Source organism: Geospiza fortis, unplaced genomic scaffold, assembly GCF_000277835.1.
Source record: "Geospiza fortis unplaced genomic scaffold, GeoFor_1.0 scaffold84, whole genome shotgun sequence".
Classification (NCBI taxonomy): domain Eukaryota; kingdom Metazoa; phylum Chordata; class Aves; order Passeriformes; family Thraupidae; genus Geospiza; species Geospiza fortis.
The window spans coordinates 2,248,944-2,264,635 of NW_005054363.1; the positions used below are offsets into that span (position 1 = coordinate 2,248,944).

General features: G+C 40.6%; 1 protein-coding gene across 1 annotated transcript in view; it reads right to left on the bottom strand.

The window, feature by feature from the left end:
* The window catches only part of LOC102036091 (solute carrier family 15 member 1-like), a 42,447-nt gene extending 26,772 nt beyond the window's left edge, over positions 1 to 15,675 (bottom strand). The window contains exons 1-3 of the mRNA XM_031059559.1: positions 15,620 to 15,675; positions 7,349 to 7,526; positions 6 to 146 (exon numbers count right to left, since the gene is read on the bottom strand). Coding sequence (XP_030915419.1) covers positions 6 to 146; positions 7,349 to 7,526; positions 15,620 to 15,675 — 375 coding nt within the window. The remainder of the gene's footprint in view (positions 1 to 5; positions 147 to 7,348; positions 7,527 to 15,619) is intronic.
* Positions 15,676 to 15,692: the final 17 nt, after the last annotated feature.

Sequence of the window (15,692 nt, forward strand, 5' to 3'; positions counted from 1 at the left end):
CAAACGAGGGCTCTCCCCTGTGCTCGGGGCTCGCTTCGCTCTCCGGCCGCCAGCAAGCACCGAGACAGGGCCATCAGCTGAACCGAGCGCCCTGCGCTGCTGCCAGCTCCACCTTGTCCCTTTGATGTCAACGGCGTGAGGGAAAACTTAACAAGCAAGTGGAATACACGCCGTGTGGAGAGCAGCTTTCTGCCTCGTTCCCTCCTCTCGAGCCAAGGAAACACATCTCCTAGACTATTGCTGCTGCCACCGGTTTCTAATGATCTCTGACCTGTGGCTCAGATGCTTCTGAGAAGTTGCCTGCAGAAGATGTGGATGCATCCCTGGAAGTGTTCGAGGCCAAGGCTGGATGGGGCTTTGAGCAACCTGGTCTAGCGGAAGGTGTCCCTGCCCAAAGCACGGCATGGGAACTAGAAGAACTTTAAGTTCTTCCAACCCAAACCATCCTGTGACTCTGTGTTTCTATGACCCACTTCGCCCATCTCTTGGTCAGTCCACAGCAGATGTCTGTCCCGTGTGCCATTTGTGCCACAAGCCATCGGGAAAGCTGGGAGAATGCACATCAACACATCATGATGTACGTTTCATGCACACACCTTACTGAGCCATGTACATGGAATAAATGGATGAGAAGTTTAGCATGAGCAGGAGAGCCAGAGTGTAAGGCTGACCAGAAGAACAGCTAAGGGAAGCTACATGTTACTAAGGCTCGAATGAACTCAGAATGCGGAAACAGTAAAACAGTAACAGACATTATCAAAGAAGAATTTTCTGAAAGAAGAATGAGCTCCTTCTTTGAGGCCTGAAGATACAGTGGTACAGTCTAGTTTATGCAACCAATCCAATAGCATTTTCTATGGCATGCACTTAATAATTACCTGGCTGCTGAACAGGTTCATTTTGTCTTGGGTACAAATCAAACAAGCATTGCAATGCATTGCAATTTGGAATATCTGCAGTCAGCACTTCAGCTGCTAAAGGCTGCTCTGTGATACAGAGCTACAGCTGATCCTGGATTTCTTAAATTGTATCTAGATGGGGGTAATCTACTCAAAGGAGCTCTAACCCCTCAGCAGTTACCTATACCCTTGACTGTAAAAATTAGTGAATAAATTCTTCAGATAAAACATGAGTAGGTGGTTACAGCTATATTTATAGCAAGTTCTCCAGTAAGAAACATAAATCTTGCTGTATAAGCTCCACTGACACAGCTGATGCTAGTCATGTATCACTTCCCAGGGGGATATACATATATGGCCACACAGCACAGGCAGTGTTGCGTTTCTCTATTATGGTTACTCCAGCAAAACAAGCAATCTGTAATGCAGTAAAGAATGCTGCACTGGAAATCTCCAATGGCTCATTCATCTACAGAAATAATTGAGATATTATAACCATTTTCTGTTACATTATGGAATTACAGATGTCATTTCTTTCCTGAATAATGGGAAACATCCCATTCCATGACCAGTGGTGGCAAAAGGTTAGTTCCCAGGCACATCTTATATAGACCCATGCATTTAGTGAAAACAAAGAGTAGGCCTTTGATGCTTCTTCCTAGAAAGCAACATACAACTGGAATTCAGATGTTAAGGAAAAACACAAGTTTCCTCAAAAATTCGGGATAAATGAGCTAGTTTGATCACTCCGACTTTCACTCAGGTTATCTTTCAATGTTTAAGGTCTCTAAATTATTAAATTATTCACCCTGCTGAGTACACACTTTAATTTGTCCCACAGAGAGAGATAAAAAGACACACAATGGTTTCACAGCTATTTCTGAGGTGGATTGGCTTCTGCTGTCCTTTAGTAAGCGGATGCCACAGGGCTGATCACTGTGGAGCTATTTTATGGTTGTACTTGTTGGAGGGACAGTATTTGTTCTCAGAGGATAAAAGTTTCCCCCCTGAGGCTCTCTTTTAAGGAGTACTCAGTGCACAGCAGGGCTGTTAAATACTCAGCAAACAAAAATGCAGAAATGCATTTCTGCTTTTTTCTACAAAACCCTGAAGTCACAGAATCATATTTTCAAGGTGTAGTAGAACACTGTCCTGCTTCTTCCACACAGGATCCTATACTCCACCATCTCATGGTTACCACAATCAAGACTACTCCCAGTTCTCCTAGCTAAAACCTGTCCTTCTTTCTTAGTTCAAGGTCCAGCAGGACAGATCCTTAATGACTCTTCCACCACCCGTGTCCAAAAGTTACCATCAGTGCCCTGCAGGAACCTCCCAGGCTGTGTGTTCCTGCTGTAATGATCCTCCCACAGGAGGGATCGTTCCAAATATTCTCAGTTAAAGGTTGTAGCTTGGTCTGTAAGATTGTTTCCTTGCATCTCCTAGGAAGGAAGAATACAATCATTTCAGAGGGGCTGGTGAGGTGAATCCATAACATGGAATAATTGATAACAACTATTCATTATTTAAGGATGAACAACCTGAGTTGAGATTGAAGTATTTTAAAGAAAATGAGGGCAAATTACTATCTGTTCAGATTACATGTTATTTATAAATATTAATAGATGTTTTTGACTCATTTTTTTAGGTTGGAAGAATTGTAATAAAGAATTTGCAGGGGTGTGCAGCTCATCATGGGATAGTCAATATTGCATGGGATGCTGCAAACCGAGTGAGGTTGTACATTCATTCATCCTAAACAAAGGCTAGTGGATCTTGTTCTACAACCACAATCCATTGGGCTTTCATGATGGTAGTAGGCAGACACTAACACTTGTCACTTCCCAGTAACTACCCCTCCCAAGATAATACATCCTTCCAAGAAAAGTTTATTCCTGCTTTCCAGATAGGGAATGTCAGGGGGAAAAGTGATTTTTTTGCTCTGACTTCTCTCATGCACTGTGTCCTGTTTTGCAAGCAGAGCAAATAATAGGTGGGATGGTCTAGAGGAGAAGGGGACTGCTGGGAAGGAGGGCATGAGGGGTCACTGCAGCAGTTCAGGTGCTTTCAAGCAGCAGCAGTCCAGCTACTGGGCACTGTGCAAGCATAGTGACATGGGTTGGTATTTGAGATGCTCACTCAACTTTTGTGCAAGGAGCAACTCTGGCCCTAAAACATATGTACTTGCTTCTTCAGGAGTTTTCTAAACCGGACCAGGGACATGCACAGAAAGAGGTTTCTACCAGCCCAGCCTGCCAGCCCAGCTCAGCAGCATTCAAAGTAATCATCTCCACAAAAAGGAAAAGAGTTCATGTGCTGTGGCCCACAAGGAACTTGACTTTTCTGGCACATCTCTATGTACACACACTGGATGTGGGTGGAGAGTAAAGCAGGGGAACGGGAACTAGAGCACAGACTTGTAGCTAAATAAAGTAAATGAGTGAATTCTATTTATCTGGAGCTGCCAGGCAAAAGCAATGGCAAAAGTCTTTGGCTCATTACCAGTGCCTGTGACAACATGCAGAGTTAACTAATATGGCAGATGTAGACCTAATGAGTTCATGGTAAATAATACATTGTGAAGTCGCTCCTGCCAAGATGTGGGTTTTTTCCTTTTGGTTTTGCCAAAAGCATAACTTGAAGTTGATAACTCTGATTGTTTCCGTTTCATTTACTCTGATAACATTGTTCCCTTGGTAGTGCCAGATTTACCCCTTGTCCAGTTCTTTTTACATCTATCTACATCCAGACAACACCTTTGCTGCTGATTCCTTCCATGGGTTTTCCCCTTGGGGAATCTGAAGGGGATCTTTTGTGCAAAGCCTGGATTTAATAGGGAACCTTGGTTCTGGAAATGTAGGTCTGTATGGAAACCAGCCTTAGGTGACAATTGCAAGGAGGCATTCAAAATCTTCACTTTGGACTTAGAGATGTGACCATTCCTTCCAGCCCTGAAAGGCCTTTGTGGATCCAGCCTTCAGCCTGAGTCTTTGTACCACAGCCACAGCCAAATGTGAGCAGTCATTGTCTTGTGCCTTCGCAATGTGTGAGGCATGAGACAAGGAGAACAGAAACACACACAGTAATCCCAGATTTGATGCTGATTTATGGTCAGGTGTTGTGCAACCCATCTCTGAGGCTGGGAGATTCTCCCTGCCAAGGGAGGGCACTCCCAGCAGGTATGTGGGGTAGACAAATAGGAGTCTTAGCATAAGTATTAAGGGCAGCTGGCAAGGGAAGTAGGGCAGAACAAAAGAGCTCCTGATTTACATACTCCTTTCTACTGCAGATAAACACCTATTTCTACCCTTGAACTATGTGACTGTATTCAAGAAAAAAAAACCAAAAAAACAAAAACAACAAGTGTATGAGTATTCTTCACCCAAGCTAGGATTCAAGCCTTTCAGCGGGTGGTGAAAGCTTTTTTTTTATTTTGAATTATGTACCTCTGCTTTTCTTCATATTAAATTTGAATTTGCCTGACACACAGCATCAACCTCTCTCACCTAAGGCAGTGCAAGGATGCTGAATGTTGTTCAAAGCACCTTGAAACCATCCAAACATCTCTTCAATAGTCTTTTTTCTTTGTAAAGCTGCATGCCTATTCTTCTGAAACTTCAGATCTGTGGTATGAGACCTGACATTTTTGAGTGAACTTTTTATCTTCTCATTGCATTGTGTCTGCTGAAGTTTCAGTTCTAGCATGTTTTTAGCCAAATTCTGTTCACCTTTTTTTTATAAGGAGAGCACAAGAGAGTGTCAGCAACATAGCAGCTGCTAGGTAGAGCTGGCTGGATTATCTTGTTAACTTATGTAACCAGCCCTACAACATGAATCATGTTGTTGACTGGACCATGCAAGTACAAGTGTCATCTCTTGACCAATCTGTGTTTTGATTCAAGCAGATGTTAAAAGACTGGAGTTAAACTGACACAATATTTAGGAACTGATGTGAGATTTTTAACTTGTATTTTAAATTGTGAAGATACTTAAGGGATTATTTTTAAGTGATGCACCCAACACACACACACCCACACACCCACACCCACATCCACACACCATCCTCAAATAAACTACCTTACAAGACTGGATACTCACATTTTCAAGGGAAAGCATCCTAACATCCTTTGACTTTATATATAATTTTTGGGGTGGGTGAGGCAGCACTGATGTACAAAGCATACCTGACTACAGATGACATCAATGTCCACAGTGGAAATAACATATTTTTATCTGACTTCAGATAACAGGACAACATAATTTAATTTTCTAAAGACAAATTTTCCAGTGTGGAAATTCTGCAGCTAAAGACCAAGAGCTGACACTGTCTACCTGTTAAAGTCCTGTTAGAAGTTTGCAGATGGATTCATTCTTCCTGAAATGGATTTTCATGTTATTTCCACATTCATATTTTCACCACAAGTTACAAAGCTTCCTTTTTTTCACTATCCAGACCTGTCCTGTGTATTGTTCAGATTTAAATGAAAACTTTCACAGAAGTATCTGACAGCATTTAATGTGCAATTGGATTTTAACAGATTCACTTACCTCGCTGCTCTCTCATTAATTCTCTATAAAGCCAATTTTTGTATTTCATCTTAGAAGTCTTGGTCAGTTTTGTTGCTATTGAAAGATCACAGCATCCAGGGCTCAACTGGAATAATTCACCTGTGCACTGCAGTACCCCTGAGTGCTTCCCTGTCTCTTTACTTTTCTTTGGTCTTTTCCAATAGCACCTCTAACCTTCTCTAAGTAGTCTCCTTATTATTGTTGTGATATTTGTCCAAATTAGCAAAAAGATGCGTGAGGATGTTATTGATCTAGGTAGTTGTATTCTTACTTTCTTTGTTCTCGACACTCCTGAGCAACTGATTCCCAATAAGCAGCACAACACAATCCAATTATTTTGTTCTGTCAGCTTCTAGAAAAGGGAGGTCCTCTTACTTTCTCACACTTAAAAAGCCTAGGATCTGCTGTTACTTAGCAGGAAGTGTAAACAAATACAATAGGTCAACCCATTTTCCTCTTCTGAGAGTGGGAGATTTTAAAAAGAAAGAAAGGAAAAAAAGGAGCCCCAAACCACAACAAGAGACATCCAACCAATGACAGCTTTTTCCTTCTTGCAAAGGCAGCTGGGTAAATGCATTCAATACAAAGGTTACAATATGACAGTATATAAACCACCTGAAATTACATAATATATTTCATAAACTGAAACTGCAGCACATAAATAATCTACTTGTCAGCGTAACATGTTGCTGGGTCACTTGCTGCTTCCCTCACTATAAAAAAAACTTTTCCAAGGAACAGGAAACTGTCTTCCAAGAGGAATCAGAGAGAGAAGAGAAGCAGCATGTTCACATTGAACAATGCTGTTATGCAGAATTACAGGGCACATACCTAATGACAGGGAAATAGTTTTTTAGGAAATCATTAAGAATTTTACCATGAAGGTTAATACTTTTTCTAAAGATGAAGTGAATTGTGTTCATTTTAGGTATTTCAGCAATTGCATTTTTTCTTTGGGAAGCCAGTTGTAAGGGGCAAAGAGTACCAAACAGGTTTTTCAGCCTCTACCTACAAATAACTTTGTAAATACAGTCAGATTAATCCACTTCTTAGCTGAAAACTTTGGAGTGTGAATTTCAGAGGAAATCCCACAGATACTTGAACATATCCCACAAGAATATTTTCATGTAAGGACAAAAGCAAAGCCTGAGAGCTTACTGACTGCTCCTCAAAATCGCTGGCCATGTTCCTGCTCAGGCTAGACTCGTTGTTGGAATCCACCCAGCCATTTCTTTCTTTTAAGCACATGTTTATTCATATGTGTTGAAACATATTCCCTTTGTCAGAAACGTCTCCTGGAGATACCAACAAACACATGGCCTTGTAGCACATTCCTCATCAAAAAAGTAGCATCAGCCACACAGAAATTTTAGTTCTGCAATGAAAATGACTGCAGTTCTGGTGCTGAAAGCTATCCTGAAGAGTCAACAGAGACTCACTTTCTGGCAGCTGAGGCTGGAAACATCTATATTCAGATGTTTTAAAGAACCCTAATCCTGGCAGATAGGTTCCTTTCCATCAGTGGGTCTTTTTATCTTTGTTTCTCCCTCCTACTCTCATAAGATTGGAAACCAAATTGCCATCTCTCACTTTCTGCCTAAAATCCTTTTGCTGAGGGGAGGTTGCAATGGGAAGGAGAATAAAGGATATTACATGATTGAGCTCCTGAAGTTTCCACTACTTAGAATCATGGAATCTACCCATCTTTTAAATACCTCCAGGGATGGTGACTCAACCACTTCCCTGGGGAGCCTGCTCCAACATGTTATAGCCCTTTCCGTGAAGAAATTTTTCCTAATATCCAGTCTAAACCTTCCCTGTCACAACTTGAGCCTATTTCCTCCTATCACCTGTTACCTTGGAAAAGAGACCACCCTCACCTTGCTGTAACCTTCTTTCAGACAGTTGTAGGAAGTGAGAAGGCTTCCCCTGAGCCCCCTTTTCTCCAGGATAAATAATCCTACAACCCTCCTCCACTCCTCAAGGGATATAGGTTTCAGACCTTTGAGCAGCTCTGTTGCCCTTCTCTGGAGGCACTCCAGCACCTCAATATCTTTACTGCAGCAAAAGACACAAAATTGAGCTCAAGGTTCTTCTGGTAAGCATGACTGCTAGGTATGAAGACGGTAATGATCACAAAACCTACCACTATTTTTATAGCAGTTTAAATGTTTAAAGATAATATGCTGCCTAATCAAAGGTTGTATTTTGTATATTAAGCAAGGCTTAATTTTCACTGCTTTCTGAGCTGTCAAAGTTTGCAGAGTGTGTAGTTATTTTTTGACTGTGCAGTTTTATAAATGAACAAGTTTTACACAAAAAGCTGTTATTAGTCAGTCAGTAACAGGCCTAATGGGTTGAAAACAGGGTCCAAAACTCACAGCTTTGCTATTTCTTTCTTTGCTATTGACACACTGACACTTCAGTGAATCATCTAAACTTTTCCATCTGTAAAAACAGAATAGCTATGAATCTTTGCAGATATCAATCAGATTTTCACACTTAAAATTTGTACTCCTTTACCCCAAAAAAGCTATATAATATGATGATAAAATATCAAGTCAATACATGTACCATTCTAAAATTCTTTACAATATCATTCTAAAACATCAAGTCTGCTTATAAGGAGATCATCAGTCAGCACATTGTAAATCTAGTGATCCCACACACATGCTACATGAACAAAAGAATGATTTCAAATTGCTCAACCTAGACAACAGATACACTACATATGCAGGAAACATTTTCTATAACAGAAGCAGTCCCTTCACGGTGCAAAAGCAGAGCAAGATTTCCCTATAATCTATACTAAAGAGCAAAAGAAAAAAAAAGAGGCAAAGGGCATGCAAGCAGAATTAATTGCTCTATTTTTTGTTTGTTTGGAAACTAATGCAGAACAGATTAGCTTGCATGTAGTGCTTTCTTCCATAAACAAGCAATTACATTTGGTCAAAAGAAAAGCTGTTTAAAACACTCCTAGCTAGCTATGGGTAAAAGCTCAGAAAAAAAGCAGCCTAAAATGGATGTTATTATGGAAAATGACAAAAAATGCTTGTTACTGTGGAAAGCCCTTAAGACCCTTGAACATTTTAAAACCAGGCTGAAAAATCATCTTCCAGAGAACAAATGTAGCATCAGCTTTGAAACTGCTTGAACTGGAGGGGCTGAGAACTGATGCTTTGTGTATCAGAAGTTAATCCAGGCTTATCCATCCAAAACTGTCAAAGCTTCAGATGAAGCAAGTACTACAATAGGGCCCACATTTATCTGTTTCAACACTGGAGTTAAAAACTCTTAAGTTCCATATTTAACCTTGTATATTGTTACAAGAAACCAGTGCATTATTAATAGCAGTCTCTAGGGCATTTAAAAATTCTTTTTAACTAACATAGTATTGGTCAGAAATGCTTTCTTAACCAAGTCCTGCTACTGCTGCAGCAAAACCTCTCTTTTGCTTATGGTAAAAAATCAAGTATGTCCAAGCAGAAATGGTTTATCTGCATTCTCTCCATAAGAAACAGAAATACCTTTTTCAATACAGCGTACATACTGAATTGTTTTGTACTTTGAAATTTCCTTTCTGATAAAATCACATTGCTTGTCTATTACCACCTCTCTATACTTATTGGTGTGTCCCAAAAAAAAGCATCCCCAAGTACATTAAGCCTCATATCGAAACAGATAGATTTTATTTGGGTTTTGAGAACATTCTTAAAAGGGGATGAGAAAATATGGTTAAAGAACAAAGTATCATCCTCTTGCTCCCATATCCATTCATTTACAGTTCCTGGAGACAAGAAGCAGTTCCTGCATTCTACTAAAATGACTTCCTATTCTTTCTGTTATCAAATAACCCGAACTTCTAACACTGCCTCTCAGCCATAGGTGGTTTTGTTAATATTCACACTGACCTTTTCCTTCATGGTTCACTTGGTAACAGCTGATGCTGGGTATCTGCCTGAGGCTTGAAATACTCCATCCAATAGCCCTCGAGGAGCTCCTCCTTGAGGAGTTCCTCTGAAGGCCAACAAACCTTTCCAGAAAAAAAAAAAGTGTTAGTGTTCAATTGAACTCAGCTGAGATCCCAGAGGTTTTTCATGGGGCAAATATTGCCTACTACAGAAAAAAAATCCCAGTATGTTCAGAAATCTTGTGCAGAGATGGATACTGTCCACGAAGGATCCTCACTACCACTTTTGCTTCATGGGGTTATTAATAAGAAGGAAGGCACATCTTCTGGTGCAAGATGCCCATGGTCAGAATGGACTGAGGTGAGACTTAGGGCACCATTGTAGTACAAGCGCACAGTTCAACATATTTGTGTCTAGCTCACCTTTAACACGATGAGCTGAACCATGCCATTTTAAGATGTTCTGTCTGGTGCTGACCATGGCTATTGTTTGAACATCAATGCTGCTGACATGTGCTTTGAAAGAGCAGCTGAACACAGAGAGGGACTTTGGCTAAATGGCTTATCCACAGGGAAGAAAACTACCTTTTGTTTCCCCCTGGAATGCCCCCGGATCTGAAAAGAATGAAGATGGCCAAAAAAGAGTGTTCAGGACTGGGTCTTGCAGAGGGACTGGTGAGGAGAAAGACCAGCGGACTTTATCTAAAGAAAGCAATGATACAGACAGAACGAAAAATATTTCAGCAGCCAGGCGGCCGAAAGTGAGCTGACTCAAAAGCAGAAAGGTCAGTCCAGGCAGAAGGGACACATTGCACCTGACTTATCTTTTCCCTTCTCATGATTAAATATGTATTTTTCACTCCTGCTGTTATGCAATGCAGTTGTACAGTATGAAACCATTGCCACATCCTCCTAACAGGTGCTGCCACATTTTGTATCGGGGTGAAGCTGGAGTCATATTAATTGTGTTTGAAATTATTTGGGATACAGAGGTGTCATTTAACTTTCACTGTAGTGCATCACAATTTTGGGGTTTTTTTAACAGCAGTTTGACATATCTGGTAACCAGAACAAACAGATGGAACAGAGATGATGAAACACAGCCAATCTATCAAGTAGTGGTTCAGTTCTCCTAGCAAGGAGTTTTTAAAGAATTAAGGTTTCAGTAAGGAAGAAGCCAGGCCTGAGGCAGGTCAGGAAGCAGGATGATGCCTCTTATGATTCTTGTGGGTCTTTTCCAACTCAGAATATTCCATGATAGTAAGATGCTAATACTGCCAATAGATAAATTAAAAATTTATCAATTATTCTTAAATATAGGACCTGAAAAATGGTTCTGATGACAACTGTATATATTAATTGCATGCAATACACAAAAAAGGGAAACAACAATTTAGTGCAGGTTTTGGGCAGGAATTTGTAAACTTCAATGGCAATATAACACATCCTGCTAAGAAATGAGGGAGATCTGTTCACATCTTATCTGTTCACATCTTAATTTACATATAGTGATATAACTAGCTTAGGATAGAGTCAACCTGATATATATTAGTCTTAAATTAAATGAATAAAAATTAATTAAAATATACAAAATAAATGGATTAAGCAAATGGTGTTGAAATAAGTTGAATTTAAATGTTTTCTATCAAATATGTAACTGCTTGACAAATAACTCTGATGTAATGTCATGTGTACTTGCAATTTGGTAGAAGGCGAAAAAAAAAGCCAGAATTAAAGACTTACAAGCTTTGGGAGGACCACACCTCAATAAACAGCTTTTACAATTAAAGAAGACAACAAAGTATACTGCAAATTTTGTCACATACTTATAATTTAAATGTTTGTATAGTTTGCAGTACAGCCCCACTCAGAGCCAGAACAAGAATGGCTACAAGAACTTGCAGCCATTCCTAGGACATGCTATATGAAGTTTGAACAGTTTAAAAATGACAAATCAGGACACAAGACACATCATGGGTGAAATTCAGTTAAGGAGTTCCAGCTTCTAAGAACTTCAGCCCAGGACTTTGTTGCTTTTGACAGGATGAGACAAAATATAACTTTAATGCTGCATGGACCAAATTACATACCTGTGTTGCAGAAGCTGATAAGTACCACCCAAAACAGTTCTTGTTGCTACCTGAAAAGTAGAGGCAGAGAAAAGGAACAAGATTGAAGTTCTAGAATATGCATGCAAGACACTGCTCTCTCAAAGAAGTATCCTAGGAATTTCTTCATTTATAAATTTCAAACCACTTCAAACACTAGAAGTATTAGGATGTAGTTGCCTGGAAACTGCTTCCCCAGTGCTTGTGATACAAGTTTCTGCTGTGATTAATGCCAGGCTGAAATCTAGCTGTTGAACACAAGTCTTGTGGTAAGTATCAACGTGCTGTCCTGAGTTAAAACCCAGTCAAGAAGACCACTTTCTAAAATTATCATGTTACAGACTGCATTCCTCAGTTTTTCCAAAACATTATTATAAAATAGCCATGAAACAGAATAGGTTAACAGTAACTAACATTAGCTTAAGACAGCTAATGATTTCAGGATTTCAAGTTTTGGTTTTAGCACTTAGACCTAAGAGAGACCACTAGCTCTGAACTAGGTTAACCATAACTGAAATAAAATTGTAATTAAACAACACTGCATCAATACCTTTGGTATTCAGCACAGTTGATAGTGCTTAATGTAGTTGTTGACAGGGATTAAGAATCTGATTTGAATTTCTAGTCTGAATTTGCCTTGCTTCAGTATCCAATCTCTATTATGTCTTTCTTAACCAAACTATAAAAGCTTTGCAGCATTCTCTATTCACTTAGAAAAAACTGATTTTGGGTTGTTCACTCCTCAATTTTTTACTTGGTAAGTTGAAGTGATGTTCCCCAGATCTCCTACCACATATTCCTTGAGTATGAATTTTTGTGGCCCTTGTATCAGTTCTTCAGTACAACATTTCAAAACCTCAGCCCTGGTGTTGACCCAGTAACAGAGTGGTTTAACAGTGGTTTCACAGGTTCTGTAGGACAAGGTATAAAGCCACCACAACACATTCTGTTTACATCCACTTCCTGCAGTAGTGCTCTTTGCCACAGAATTACATTAGAAGTTTGTTTATGGGAAGCTCCATGTTCAGAAGATTCCTTAAATCCATTTCATTTGTGCTATTTACCAGGACATAATGTGTATATTTAAGTTCTTTTCCTGTTCCTAGAAGTACGACTTTGTAGGTGATTACACTAGCAATAGACAATAGCATACTATGTTTAGAGGTATGGTGCAATTAAAACAGAAGAGACTGACCTTTGTTTACATGCAATTTAAATAGGCAGGGTTTTGTCACATTTGTTTCTGGAATACCAGTGAAAATGTTGAATAATACCACTATGACACCAATAGGTTTGGGAAATCTTGTAGAAAGACTCTGTCAATGGTCTCTATTTGCCAGGCTGCACTTCAACATTTGGACATAGGTCTGTTATAAAGACCTGTCCATGTCACACTGCTCCGGGAAGCTGAAACAGAGACATTAAGAATGGTTTGAATGAAGTATAAGTGAGAATTATTTACGTGAAAGCACAAGCAGCAGCACAGTTTTAAGGAACAGCATGAATTGATAACTGAGGACATGACTAAGAGCAATCAAACTAGTAAATGCTGAGGAATGTGCTGTTTACACCAAGACCAGGAGGACAGAGCTCTGATAAGGCCATGGTAGGATGACTTGTCAGCAGAGGACCCGAGGTCTAATAGCAGGAGGATGGCAGCAGGGTTCCAGCATAGTGTGTGCCTAGTGCTTCTTATCCCAGGCATGGAAAAAGGCCAAAAAGTTACTGAAATGAGGAAACACACACAGGTAACAACCCTCCCTACGATTTATGGGTGATGAGGTAAGCAAGATTATGTTGGAACATCACCTTGTACTAGTTGATGGATACCTGGGTGGCTCGGGTATTTTTATCTGGTATTTAACCCTGGCAGGCAGCTCAGCCCCACACAGGCACCTGTTCATCCCCCTCCTAATGGGATAGGGGAGAGAACTGGAAGGGTAAAAATGCAATAACTTGTGGGGTTGAGATAAACATAATTTGCCAAATAAAACAACAACAACAACAACAAAAAACAAACCGGCATCACCACCATGCCCACCTTCAAACAAACAGACAGGAAAAAAAAATTTAAAAAGCTAAAAAAAGGCAAGCAAATATAAAAAAGCCCTAAATAAGGAAAGTGTTGCCAAAAGCCTAATTGCTCATCAGTGACAGATGCCCAGCCAGCCCCCAAGCAACTGCTGCTCTGGCTGACCTTCCTCCCCACTACAGATTAATTCCTGAGTTCAATGTCATATGGGGTGGGATGTCTCTATGGCCATTTGGGATCAGCTGTCTCACCTATGTCCCCCCCTCCCAACTCCTTGTGCACCCCTAGCCTGCTCCCTGGTGGGCTGAGAGCAGAAAAAGCCTTGACTCTGTGCAAGGGCTGCTCAGCAACAGCTGAAACATCCCTGAGTAATCAACAGTGTATCAGGCACAAATCAAAAACAAAGCCCCATACCAGACACTGTGAAGAAAATTAACTCCATGCCTGCCCAAACCAGCACAATGAACAAGTTTTCCACTGCCAAGGAAGAACCCCAGACACATGGCACTTACTCAAGCGTCATCATTCCTTTTCTCCCATGGGGACCCCCAGCCCGCCTGGAGTAGCTGCTTTGGCATGGGCTTCTTGGTGCTTGTGAGCACATGGGTGTGAAAACACAGCTGGGTGAAATCTATCAGATTCAACATGAGGGACTGAAATGGGTTGTGTTTAAAATAAATACCAAGTTCCCTTTCCTTCTGGCCTTGAGTTGAATTTTGTCCCATTAATTTAATCCTGCATTTTTTTCTATAAGCATATTTTACTACTGGCTGTGAGCCATTTTCCCCTGCAGATGTGCAAAGCAAGTTAATCCTCCAGTTCTGAGCCCACATTTTAACAACACAGCTCTTCACCAATACACGGGTGCCTTGTGCTTTACCAACTGGTGCACTCCTTCAGTTCTGCTTCAGTTCCTGCGTTTTGGAATTATCAGGATCTCCAAAACAGATAACAAGCAATTTTAGTGTAGTGTGTCACCTACCTATTTAAGAAGAAGAAAAAAATCACAGTCACAGAATTTGTCTAGGTACATTCAAATATTTTTTTTCAAGGCTTTATTGTCTATTGTGTATGTGTTTTTTTAGTCTCCTAGCACACCGTGATGAGAAAATATTCAGCTGTTTCAAATTATGGATGCAGAATAAGGATCTGACACTGCTGACAATGAAAGAAAAAAGCTTTAAACAATCTAAAAAAAACTCCCTTCAACAGGCTGTTGTTGATGAAGAGAGTTTTTCTTTTCTGTCACAGGCCTTTAAAAAGTCTAAGTAGCGATGTTGACAATTTTTCCATCTCATTACACCAATTGTAAAAAGGGTTGGTTCCCTTAGTGCCTTGTTATTGATTACTATGGGTAACGTGGCTACTAAAGCTTCACTAAAAGAAACAGCTCTGGGCTTGTCCCTCCCCCGGAAACGTTCATGGAGTTCTGAGAGTTATGGAATGAACAATGAATTGAACAGTTTTGCTGAACTAAGGTCCTTTCCTTGCAGTTATCTATGCATCCCTGGGAACTTCTTATCTCTTCCTTTTACAGTCCACACCACTGATAAAAACCCAGGGCACTCACCAGCTCTGTCAGAAGTTTCACTTCTATCTTGGTACTAATAATGTTGGCTGGAGCAAAATGGTACAGTCACTTTCTTTTCAGACTTCTTCCAGGCTTCAGAATCCTTTTTTCTTTTCCCAAACATTAAATGCTAACTCAAGTTACTTATTCAGTGGCTACCAACATTTTCTTGTCTCAAGTTTGGTAGCTGTTCTAGGCTAGTAGGCATCTGATTTCCCTCATACACTTAGGAAAAAATCTGATGTGTGTATTGTAAATCTGTGCGTTTATTGTGTACCTCTGTAAGGTCAGTATTTGCCAGCATATCAGGAAAATCCACGTCCTGCGGAGGGCACCTGCTTCTGGAGTGCTTTCTCAAAGCGCTGTTTCCTCCCCCGATTTTCCAACCCGCCCTAGCTCAGCTGAGGGGAAAGCGGGGCGTGAGTGCGTGAATGTGCCACAGGCTGAGATTGTTTATTGGTGGAGAGAAGCACGACCGTGCTAAAGTTTATTTCGTGTTTAAGACGCGCAGAACTTGAATGTGGGGCTCGCCTGGGCATGAACGGGACACGTCCTCGGAGCGGCCGGGGGGGCTCGGCCCACGCCATGGCGGAAGGCGGGGGAG